At 42.1% G+C, this 12,397-nt stretch overlaps 1 protein-coding gene and 1 long non-coding RNA gene across 3 annotated transcripts in view; both read left to right on the forward strand.

The window, feature by feature from the left end:
- The first annotated feature begins 6,097 nt into the window (after positions 1-6,097).
- LOC135572544 (uncharacterized) lies at positions 6,098-7,180 on the forward strand. The gene is made up of 4 exons (XR_010464382.1): positions 6,098-6,500; positions 6,587-6,622; positions 6,720-6,813; positions 6,907-7,180. It is a non-coding gene; the product is annotated as an uncharacterized LOC135572544 (long non-coding RNA).
- Positions 7,181-7,267: 87 nt separating this feature from the next.
- The window catches only part of LOC135573590 (OX-2 membrane glycoprotein-like), a 48,522-nt gene continuing 43,392 nt past the window's right edge, over positions 7,268-12,397 (forward strand). Inside the window, exon 1 of one of the 2 annotated variants that reach the window (XM_065022858.1) lies at positions 7,268-8,588. In XM_065022858.1, the coding sequence (XP_064878930.1) occupies positions 8,534-8,588 (55 nt within the window). In that variant the 5' untranslated portion in view covers positions 7,268-8,533. The remainder of the gene's footprint in view (positions 8,589-12,397) is intronic. The other variant, XM_065022860.1, reaches the window with a different exon arrangement.

The raw sequence follows: 12,397 nt of genomic DNA on the forward strand, positions 1-12,397 counted from the left end.
CAACCCAATTTAGTTCAGAGAAGTATCCACCCCAGAGTTTCTGCCAACCCGTGAGCGAGGGTGGTCAAAACAGCTGAGGCTTCGGGCACTGATTCGTCCGGAGCTGTGCTACCTGGGATGTAAGACATGGTCCCGATTACCACGCCCACTTCCTCCTTTTATCTAATGCAATTCTATTCTGTCAGGTCTTCCAGCTGGTTGCTTCAGTCTGTTCTACAAAACCTTTAATAACACTTCTGGTAACTATAATTAATCCAGTCTACATTCTTATTGAGAGTAGACCACCAGAAAATGCTTAACTCTAATCCTGCTAGGATCTGATTTCTTGCTTTGACTCATCTGACACCTCGTGGAACCCCAATGTTATCAATATATACTCTGTCGTCAAAAGACCCAGATGGAGCATCTCTTCTCTCTCGTTTGGCTAACTTCATGTCTTGGTGTTGTATGAGTGTAAAAGGCATTCCTACCAGTCCAATCAGTCGGCAATACTGGCCACAAACTCATTCCCCCGCACAACCACCAGATGGCGACACTGGCCCATTTTATTTTATTGAAATCCCCAGAGTTCAACCAGCCTGTCAATTCAGACATGGTCTCGTCAGTGGTCATATTCTCTGTACTAACTTGGTGCCTGGGGATATAAATAGTGCAAATCAATACCACTGTCATTATCTGGCATTCCTGCTTTCATGAACAGTTTTACCATACATGCCATTCCCTTAGGGGAATTAATTCCGTTCAGTGGGAAAGGGATAGTTGTTAACTGGGGTTTAGCGTTCGCACAGGCATAACATTCTTCTTTAGCCACTGATCTGGCCGTATATTGAATCCATTCCAACCATAAGTTGGACTCCCCAAACCCAGTCTCCACCTCTATAACTTCCTTGAGGTCTTTGGTCTGAACTATTCATACTGGTCCTTTACCCTGGATGATTACACTAGGAATAGCCGTTGTGTTAGAGGGATTGGTTGAACTTCGGCCAATCATATTCTCCTTATCGACTCTAACTTCCGCCACCTGGAACGGTACCATAGTATCAGTTGAAAACTGGTCGAAGCCCACATACCATAACCCAAGGTCCTGAGTATTGACCGCCTTAATGTTAATTCACACCTTTATACAATACTTCCTCTGCTCGGGAACACAGTCCAAAACGCCAACCCTTACTATACTCCACCTGGTCCCAAATTGAGTGTATGGGTTTACGTAGACATCCCTTTCAGTGTGAGCTATGACCTGGCTCCACGACTTACACTGTGATTTACACAAATACTTCCCATAGAGTCCCATGGTTCTAGACTGCCAAGGAGTGAATGACCCCAATTGGTCTACACAAAATTCTACTGAGAGATCCTTGCCCAATTCCACCCTCACTTCCTTACTATTTTGTTTCAGTGACCTTTTGAGAATCTTTGGTAACATCCCATTTCCCTCATCTAGCACATGAGTCAAATTATCCTCTTTGGCACTCTCCGGGGGATCATGGTGAATCAGGAATATGGCCCCCACAATAAAACAGCTCAGGACGGTCAGCGCACACGTGAAGCCCCACCCTCTCCCCGAGAACATATCAACAGCCAGAGGCCAAGCCATCACTTCACTTCTATGAACGCTCACAGCTGGGGAAAGGTCGGGTATAGGGAATCTTCAGAAGGAGTTTGACCCCCGTTCCATATGGGTCACGGTTCCTCTCCTACTCCTATGATCGTCCGACAGTGCTAGCGTGCCTTACCCTCTTACAATGTGTGATATGCACCCAGGTAGCTCTTTCGGCTAATCTCACAGCGAAGGCAGTCACCAGTAGTACTTGGAATGGTCCCTCCCACCGAGGCTGCTTCCAGTTTTTTTTCTTTAGTGATCGGACCCAGCTCCAGTCTCCTGGTTGAATCTTGTGTGCCACCTCCTTCTGTAGTTCTCCTGCTGGGCATACAATCTTTTGACATACGGGTTTGGTTAATAAAACAGTTTCTTATTCGTTCTGTTTATTAGCCCAATTTTTTTTATAGTTAATTATCCCGTAGGTCACATCCTATTCTAGAACACTATTTACCCATCCCCCCTTTTGTTACCTGGCTCTGCCCAGGTAACAACCTTGCCTTATTCTTACACAATGACTTAGGTGAGATTTAGTGAATTATCCTTATGTCTGACATTATCATTGAGGAGTGTCCCTTTCATTTTCCAAATTTGAACTACATGCCTCACTGTTTGGTTTCCTAAACTCATGGATTTTCTTTTAGAAAGAACATGTCTATGAGCGGCTTTTCTCTAAAGTCCTTAATCAATCTATCTTAATCCTAACAATAATCCTACATCATCATAGATGTCCTATATTCCTGTTAAATATAATACTATTTAAAAACTTATAATCTAATAAATGCTAACCATATTAAAAATCCTTCCTACACTAACAAGCCCTCTCCTTGGGGACCCTCAGTATTCTATCTGACAATAACATGGATTTAATATGTGTTGCCAAGTGTGGAATAAAACTTTGGTCATGGATAACAGAGTAAAGCAGAACAAAGCATTCTTATAACCCATCCGGTCCTCTCAGCTATTCTTATCCAGCACCAGGTGGGCACCATGCCACCCTTCACGACAGGGAGAACAAACATACATGGGTCATCCTCAGTCAGTCTTATCCTCCCCTGAAAGCATGCTTCACCTCAGCCTCTCCAACTGGAGCATCAAGCAAAGGCATCATGCCTGAAGCCTTCACCACATCTGTAACAGACTTCTTAAAACACGGTATGATGCAAGCAGCACATCACATCAATAACAAATAATACAATAATTAGGGTCAGAAATCCAGTAACCACCATACCAGTATACTTACCAAACCAGGCTCCCAACCAGGTGGACAGTCAGACTCCTCTACCCCCGCCATGGTCCTCATCTCAGCAGATAGTGCATCAAGCCCATTAAGGCCCTTAGATATACTACCATCTGGACTGGTGTTATTAGGGATATACGTACAACATTGTTCACCGAACATCTTGCAGACTCCCCCCTGACTAGCAAGAAGCATATCCTAAGCAAGTCTATTCTGTATAAGACAGCCACAATTTGTCCCTACCATCAAAACCAGTCTCCGTGCCTAATTGATCAATAGCTGAATAGTCTAACATTAATTACCTGAATGGGATTTTTAACACAGAGGTGGCAGGTTCGGTCCAGGGGTGGTAGAGGAGTGTGTCTGGCCCTCTGGTTCGTCTGGGACCTCTGGCTTTGGCAGTACCTTAATAGAAAACACACCCACCGTGTCTGTCCCAGTCCTTTGTAGTCCGGGGGTGTAAGTGCCTGCATCAGAGAGCTTAATAGTTTTGATGGTTAGTAGGATTTCATCACCTTTACAAAGTTCAACAGTGCTCCCAGGTTTCCCCCATATCATGGAAAACCTATCCACCTTTGTGGGATTCCCTATGCTATAAGGATATCCTCTTCTCCAGTCCCAGAACTGTCCCAAGTTGGTTATCATGTAATCCCCATACGGACACCCTCCCCCATTACACAGGTAATGTCCCCCGTCTTTTGACACTCCTGTACACGGGTGTTAAAATCAAACAAAAATACCTCAATTTGTTCCCTGCCCTGTTGGCTCAAAATATGTTATCTTCCCCTATTTATTCTCAATGATGAATATGACTTTCTCTCTGTTACAATACCAACTCCCTAATAGCCCATTCAAAAAACTTCACAGCTAATTGTTATAAGACGGAATCCCGAACCACTTTCTCATTTGCGGTTCAAACAGTAATTTTAACCTTTCAACCAAAACTGCTTAATTTCTAATGAATTTACCTTAAAACTAGTAACTCAATATGACTCCATTCATTATACAAATGACTCTCCCCTGAGGCTGATCAGACCTCAGAAGCCAGTCATGATAAGGTCAAAAGGTCATACCATATTAGACATAAAGATCCCTTTATCCTTACAATAGAAATAGTCACCTGTGTGAGCGTGCCTCTAAAACCTAATGACAATTCCCCTTTGACTCAAATCAATAATCATAAGTTTTAAACATCGTCTACGGATATGTTTACTTAAATGACCATGCTACCTTTAGATACAATTAACCCGATAACATTATTATTCAATGCATTACTTTTTCTCTCTGCCGCAAATGTCGTACATTTCGCAGTGTAAGGAATCCGTAATTTAATCCCCGATATTTAATAAATATGTATTCGCATTCTCTCATGGCTCCTTTAATTGACTTATTTTGGGTAACTCTCATCCGTTCCGGAACAAAGAGTTCTATCTAAAACCCGCCAGAACACACTGTTCAACTAAGTTAAATCAAACCCTAAAATTGACTATAACCAATAAACAAATAAACAAAACACTTTTATCTCAACTTCTGAAAGGTTACTCGAAGCCTCGATACACACACTAACAGCCATACAGTTTGCTCCGTTATCCCCAGTCCCTGGTGACAAAAGTCTCTCGCTAGTGACGTCATCATCAAGTGCTCAACCTGCCAATTCGTAGCGACTTCAAATGGATTGTAAATAATTCTTGTTTGATTAACCAAACCTAATTTATCACATCTGTTCTAATCCTGAATTATAATTTACCACCCCAACCAACATCTCTAAATTCGCCAATTTTATAAAAGCTTTTACCGAACAGAACTTCTGCACTCAACAATCCGGTCGCATTTCGCTTCACTCCACAGGTAGTATCACGTGGAGTTCCAGGTCTCCGGTAGCCTCTGGAACTGCCGATCTGCGGCCAACAAGGCAGAGTTCATCTCAGCCTATGCCTCCCTCCAGTCCCTCGACTTCTTGGCACTGACGGAAACATGGATCACCACAGACAACACTGCTACTCCGACTGCTCTCTCTTCGTCTGCCCACGTGTTCTCGCACATCCCGAGAGCTTCTGGTCAGCGGGGTGGTGGCACCGGGATCCTCATCTCTCCCAAGTGGTCATTCTCTCTTTCTCCCCTTACCCATCTGTCTATCGCCTCCTTTGAATTCCATGCTGTCACAGTTACCAGCCCTTTCAAGCTTAACATCCTTATCATTTATCGCCCTCCAGGTTCCCTCGGAGAGTTCATCAATGAGCTTGATGCCTTGATAAGCTCCTTTCCTGAGGACGGCTCACCTCTCACAGTTCTGGGCAACTTTAACCTCCCCACGTCTACCTTTGACTCATTCCTCTCTGCCTCCTTCTTTCCACTCCTCTCCTCTTTGACCTCACCCTCTCACCTTCCCCCTACTCACAAGGCAGGAAATACGCTCGACCTCATCTTTACTAGATGCTGTTCTTCCACTAACCTCATTGCAACTCCCCCAAGTCTCCGACCACTACCTTGTATCCTTTTCCCTCTCGCTCTCATCCAACACTTCCCACACTGCCCCTACTCGGATGGTATCGCGCCGTCCCAACCTTCGCTCTCTCTCCCGCGCTACTCTCTCCTCTTCCATCCTATCATCTCTTCCCTCTGCTCAAACCTTCTCCAACCTATCTCCTGATTCTGCCTCCTCAACCCTCCTCTCCTCCCTTTCTGCATCCTTTGACTCTCTATGTCCCCTATCCTTCAGGCCGGCTCGGTCCTCCCCTCCCGCTCCGTGGCTCGACGACTCTTTGCGAGTTCACAGAACAGGGCTCCGGGCAGCCGAGCGGAAATGGAGGAAAACTCGCCTCCCTGCGGACCTGACATCCTTTCACTCCCTCCTCTCTACATTTTCCTCTTCTCTCTCTGCTGCTAAAGCCACTTTCTACCACTCTAAATTCCAAGCATCTGCCTCTAACCCTAGGAAGCTCTTTGCAACCTTCTCCTCCCTCCTGAATCCTCCTCCCCCTCCCCCTCCTCCCTCTCTGCAGATGACTTCGTCAACCATTTTGAAAAGAAGGTCGACGACATCCGATCCTCGTTTGCTAAGTCAAACGACACCGCTGGTTCTGCTCACACTGCCCTACCCTGTGCTCTGACCTCTTTCTCCCCTCTCTCTCCAGATGAAATCTCGCGTCTTGTGACGGCCGGCCGCCCAATGACTGACCCAGAACAACTTCTTCAGAACTTCAAGCAGCCATTTTATCAGATCATACATCCAATGTCTTGAAACCATTTATCAAAATGGAATCATTTAGTAAATCATGTAAATGGATTCATTTAGTAAATAATTTCAATGGAATCATTGTGGTCTCACTGTGAACTGTGTCTGTTGTTCTATAGAGCTGTATGGACCCTCACTCCTCATCACACAAACCAACAACAGTCACACCACTCTGTCCTGTTCTGCTACTGGACGACCTGTTCCTATAGTAACCTGGGACAACACAGACATTCTAGAAAATTCCACAATGGCCAATGTCACCCATCTCAATGGAACTGTCACGGTCACCATAACTTCTACGCTGGCAGCATTCAGTCTACCTGACAAAGACACCAGGGTTGGCTGTATGGTGTCACTGTTCTCTGGAGGTGTCACCAAGAACGTATCCATGGTTATTCCAGCTAGAACTCAAGCTTCATTTCCTGGTGAGAAATGGCTCTGTACATGCCTACAGTAACAATCAACATGCTGGTGTCATTCTGAAGTACTGTCTCTGTATGTTCTGTGCTAGATGTACCTGAGGTCACTGATGGTGACAGGATCAGAGGTAAGTCATTCATCTAATGACCACAACTGTTCTCTGACACTTTTATCTGTGAATTGTACCATTCCCATCTTGTCATCTTTCACAGTTAAGCCAACAGTGATTGGTGCAGTGATGAGTTCACTGTGTTTCATTGCTGTGTGCTGTGGAGCTGCTGTGGCACTGTGGTGCAAACTGAGAAATACAACGAGAAGGTAAGTTTTACTGTTCAGATGACAAAGAGAAAATACTGTATTCATTTGACATTGTTTTTGTAAGTTTGACAATCTTTAGCCCAAATCCCACAGCCAATGACAGAGAACAGGAAGAACCATCAACACTCAACCCTCAACATGATGACTCTGAAACAAGTAAACAGTGTTTGTACTTACTGTAGGTAATAGATTAGAAAACATTGAATTGCTTTTCAGTATCAAATGTCCTCCCTGGAGAATATGTAACTGTAAATACCCACAATGCTGTTATATCAGTACACTACTACAACATGATCTGACTCTGATCAGTATCATTGATGTTAATATCTTTCAAGACCACAACAATATCCAGTACATTCAAAATACATTAGTAAAACCTTATTGGATCATCTTGGTAGTGCTTGAAACAGAGATGTAAATGTTAGTGTCCAGTTGCAGAAGAGCCCAGTTCTTCAAGAGATGAGATCCACTAACACGTCTCAACCAGACTACTAATCCATCTTTAGAATATTACAGTATATTCTATTTGTATGACAAAGATCATATTAAATGCATGGTGACTAGCAAGATACAGTACTACTATTCATGAATGAGGATGAGACTGTCTGGGAGTCTTGGGAGCATGAACAGTGTGGAGGCCTTCCTGTTCTTTATTAGTATTCTTTTATATCCCAGCTCCTACGTTTAGAAGGATGTGGTTATGACAAACATTTCTAATGAGACAGGTAGATGCAATGTGTACTATATATATTGAACCTTTTTGAGTTGACAGTGTCACATTTCTTCCCCAGTCATATGTAAGCTAATTTATACCTGCACTATACATTACATAATGTCAGTAATACTGTTTTTTGTTTTGAAATTGTACTTTAGTTTTGAGAGATGAGGTTTGTCAGTGAGGAAATACAATTTAATCTATTAGAACACAGCACCACCTACAGTTGACTTTATGACACAACAGGAAGAAGACGGGAGAATATCCTTCTATTTAATTTAACTTGAATCTATTTAAATATGATGCACTTGTTTATGCTGTTATTACATACTGTATCTATAGTAATACAGATACATGGATGTTTTACCTCCTTTATATCAATGCAATGTATGAATGTATTTGAGCCCTTAAAGTATAATGGTGATAACAATGTTTTGAACTTTGATAGTTTGATATACTGTACCTTGTTCACTAGATTTAAGTGTATCAAGTTTTAGTTCCTGTTTGTATTTATTCTGATCATGGATGTTGCTTGTTGTGTTTGACCCCACTAGATTTAACACTGTTTATAACTCAGGTTATTATTCTCGCTTGATCTGTACAATGTTTTAGATTGTTTAAGATTCAAAAGCATTCTTTAAATGTATTGTGTTCTCTCCCGTTTGATATGAAACTATATTCTGTACTTAAAAAATCACCCATCGTCACCTTGTTTTACAGTAACATTTCAAATCAGGGCTACTTTGTTATAGCTCGGTTTACAGTAACATCACAATCAGGACTAGGTTGTTATAGAGCTGCACCAGGCTCCCTTGGCTATGTGTGTAATATGTCAGCTATCTGTTTTAAGAAGAGTTCAACTAATTCACCTTCTCAACTAAAACTGGTGATACACCAGTAGAGTTTACTTTCACTTTTAGTGTAGGGGAGGGGCTTCTGCCCAAAAGGTGATAGGTTCATTCAAACCAGGAGGGAAATTCAAAAAAGAGAAGTCCCATTTTCACCATGGCTCCTACGTTCTACAACTACCTGTTTATTCAGCTAATAGTCCTCCCTAAAGGTGAGTTATATCCATTTTATACATGACTTAGTGCATCTGTCAGCTTTTTATTTTAATTGACACAGTATTGCTGATACTGTTGCTTTTCTTAATGAAATGAGGTGTGTTCAAACCTATTTATTTCAATACACTGCATTCGTCATTTAATTTCTCTTCCACTATACAGATAAATGAAATGATGAATGTAGTGAGTCACTGTATAACCTGTATAGTGTAGTGAAAGTCACTGTAAACTATGATTTAATCAGTGAACAAAGAGGATTGATCTATAGCCATAGTTCCTTATATTCACTGATGTCCACACATTCTGGAGTTGATGTTACTTTAATAATTCAACACACGGTCCTGTACTGCAGTCAGTTACTAACCCATTCTGCTGTCAGTTACTAACCCATACTGCAGTCAGTTAGTTACTAACCCATACTGCAGTCAGTTACTAACCCATACCGCAGTCCGTTACTAACCCATACTGCTGTCAGTTAGTTACTAACCCATACTGCAGTCAGTTAGTTACTAACCCATACTGCAGTCAGTTACTAACCCATAATGCAGTCAGTTACTAACCCATACTGCTGTCAGTTACTAACCCATAATGCTGTCAGTTACTAACCCATACTGCTGTCAGTTACTAACCCATAATGCTGTCAGTTACTAACCCATAATGCTGTCAGTTACTAACCCATACTGCAGTCAGTTAGTTACTAACCCATACTGCAGTCAGTTACTAACCCATACTGCTGTCAGTTACTAACCCATACTGCAGTCAGTTACTAACCCATACTGCTGTCAGTTACTAACCCATTCTGCTGTCAGTTACTAACCCATACTGCTGTCAGTTACTAACCCATACTGCTGTCAGTTACTAACCCATACTGCTGTCAGTTACTAACCCATACTTCTGTCAGTTACTAACCCATACTGCTGTCAGTTACTAACCCATACTGCTGTCAGTTACTAACCCATACTGCAGCAAATGTAAAAGCCCTTTCATTCATAACTTCCTCCTACTGTACCTAGACTAGATTAGTTCTGTACTCCCCCTTCTGACCATTCTGAATACTACACCACTATAACTAATACACACTGAATGCACAAGTTATTAAGAACACCTTCCTAATATTGAGTTGAAGCCCCCCTCAGAACAGCCTACATTTTTGGGGGCATTGATTCTACAAGGAGAAAACGTTCCACGGGGATGCTGGCTTATGTTAACTCCAATGCTTCCCGCAGTTGTGTCAATTTGGGTGGTGGACAATTCTTGATACACATGGGAAATTGTTGAGTGGGAAAATCCCAGCAGCGTTACAGTTCTTGACACAAACTGATGAACCTGGCACCTACTACCATACCCCGTTCAAAGGCACTTATATCTTTTGTCTTGCCCATTCACCCTCTGATTGGCACACATACACAATCCATGTCTCAATTGTCTCAAGGCTTAAAACTCCTTTAACATGTCTCCCCCCCTTCATCTACACTCATTGAAGAGATTTAACAAGTGACATTAATAAGGGATCATAGCTTTCACCTGGATTCACCTGGTCAGTCTATGTCATGGAAAGAGCAGGGTTTCCTAATGTTTTGTACAATCAGTGTATGTTGTATCCTAAAGATGGATAATTGTAGTTTTCTATGATTTAATCAGTGAACAAAGAGGATTGATCAATAGACATAGTTCCTTATATTCACTGATGTCCACACATTCTGTAGTTGATGTTACTTTAATAATTCACTACATGAACCCATTCTGCTGTCAGTTAGTTACTAACCCATACTGCTGTCAGTTACTAACCCATACTGCTGTCAGTTACTAACCCATACTGCAGTCAGTTAGTTACTAACCCATACTGCAGTCAGTTAGTTACTAACCCATACTGCAGTCAGTTAGTTACTAACCCATACTGCAGTCAGTTACTAACCCATACTGCAGTCAGTTAGTTACTAACCCATACTGCAGTCAGTTAGTTACTAACCCATACTGCAGTCAGTTACTAACCCATACTGCAGTCAGTTAGTTACTAACCCATTCTGCAGTCAGTTACTAACCCATACTGCTGTCAGTTAGTTACTAACCCATACTGCAGTCAGTTACTAACCCATACCGCAGTCCGTTACTAACCCATACTGCTGTCAGTTAGTTACTAACCCATACTGCAGTCAGTTAGTTACTAACCCATACTGCAGTCAGTTACTAACCCATAATGCAGTCAGTTACTAACCCATACTGCTGTCAGTTACTAACCCATAATGCTGTCAGTTACTAACCCATACTGCTGTCAGTTACTAACCCATAATGCTGTCAGTTACTAACCCATAATGCTGTCAGTTACTAACCCATACTGCAGTCAGTTAGTTACTAACCCATACTGCAGTCAGTTACTAACCCATACTGCTGTCAGTTACTAACCCATACTGCAGTCAGTTACTAACCCATACTGCTGTCAGTTACTAACCCATTCTGCTGTCAGTTACTAACCCATACTGCTGTCAGTTACTAACCCATACTGCTGTCAGTTACTAACCCATACTGCTGTCAGTTACTAACCCATACTTCTGTCAGTTACTAACCCATACTGCTGTCAGTTACTAACCCATACTGCTGTCAGTTACTAACCCATACTGCAGCAAATGTAAAAGCCCTTTCATTCATAACTTCCTCCTACTGTACCTAGACTAGATTAGACTAGTTCTGTACTCCCCCTTCTGACCATTCTGAGTACTACACCACTATAACTAATACACACTGAATGCACAAGTTATTAAGAACACCTTCCTAATATTGAGTTGAAGCCCCCCTCAGAACAGCCTACATTTTTGGGGGCATTGATTCTACAAGGTGAAAACGTTCCACGGGGATGCTGGCTTATGTTAACTCCAATGCTTCCCGCAGTTGTGTCAATTTGGGTGGTGGACAATTCTTGATACACATGGGAAATTGTTGAGTGGGAAAATCCCAGCAGCGTTACAGTTCTTGACACAAACTGATGAACCTGGCACCTACTACCATACCCCGTTCAAAGGCACTTATATCTTTTGTCTTGCCCATTCACCCTCTGATTGGCACACATACACAATCCATGTCTCAATTGTCTCAAGGCTTAAAACTCCTTTAACATATCTCCCCCCCTTCATCTACACTCATTGAAGAGATTTAACAAGTGACATTAATAAGGGATCATAGCTTTCACCTGGATTCACCTGGTCAGTCTATGTCATGGAAAGAGCAGGGTTTCCTAATGTTTTGTACAATCAGTGTATGTTGTATCCTAAAGATGGATAATTGTAGTTTTCTATGATTTAATCAGTGAACAAAGAGGATTGATCAATAGACATAGTTCCTTATATTCACTGATGTCCACACATTCTGTAGTTGATGTTACTTTAATAATTCACCACATGAACCCATTCTGCTGTCAGTTAGTTACTAACCCATACTGCAGTCAGTTACTAACCCATACCGCAGTCCGTTACTAACCCATACTGCTGTCAGTTAGTTACTAACCCATACTGCAGTCAGTTAGTTACTAACCCATACTGCAGTCAGTTACTAACCCATAATGCAGTCAGTTACTAACCCATACTGCTGTCAGTTACTAACCCATAATGCTGTCAGTTACTAACCCATACTGCTGTCAGTTACTAACCCATAATGCTGTCAGTTACTAACCCATAATGCTGTCAGTTACTAACCCATACTGCTGTCAGTTACTAACCCATAATGCTGTCAGTTACTAACCCATACTGCTGTCAGTTACTAACCCATAATGCTGTCAGTTACTAACCCATAATGCTGTCAGTTACTAACCCAT

The sequence above is a fragment of the Oncorhynchus nerka genome, linkage group LG2, assembly GCF_034236695.1.
Source record: "Oncorhynchus nerka isolate Pitt River linkage group LG2, Oner_Uvic_2.0, whole genome shotgun sequence".
NCBI classification, from domain to species: domain Eukaryota; kingdom Metazoa; phylum Chordata; class Actinopteri; order Salmoniformes; family Salmonidae; genus Oncorhynchus; species Oncorhynchus nerka.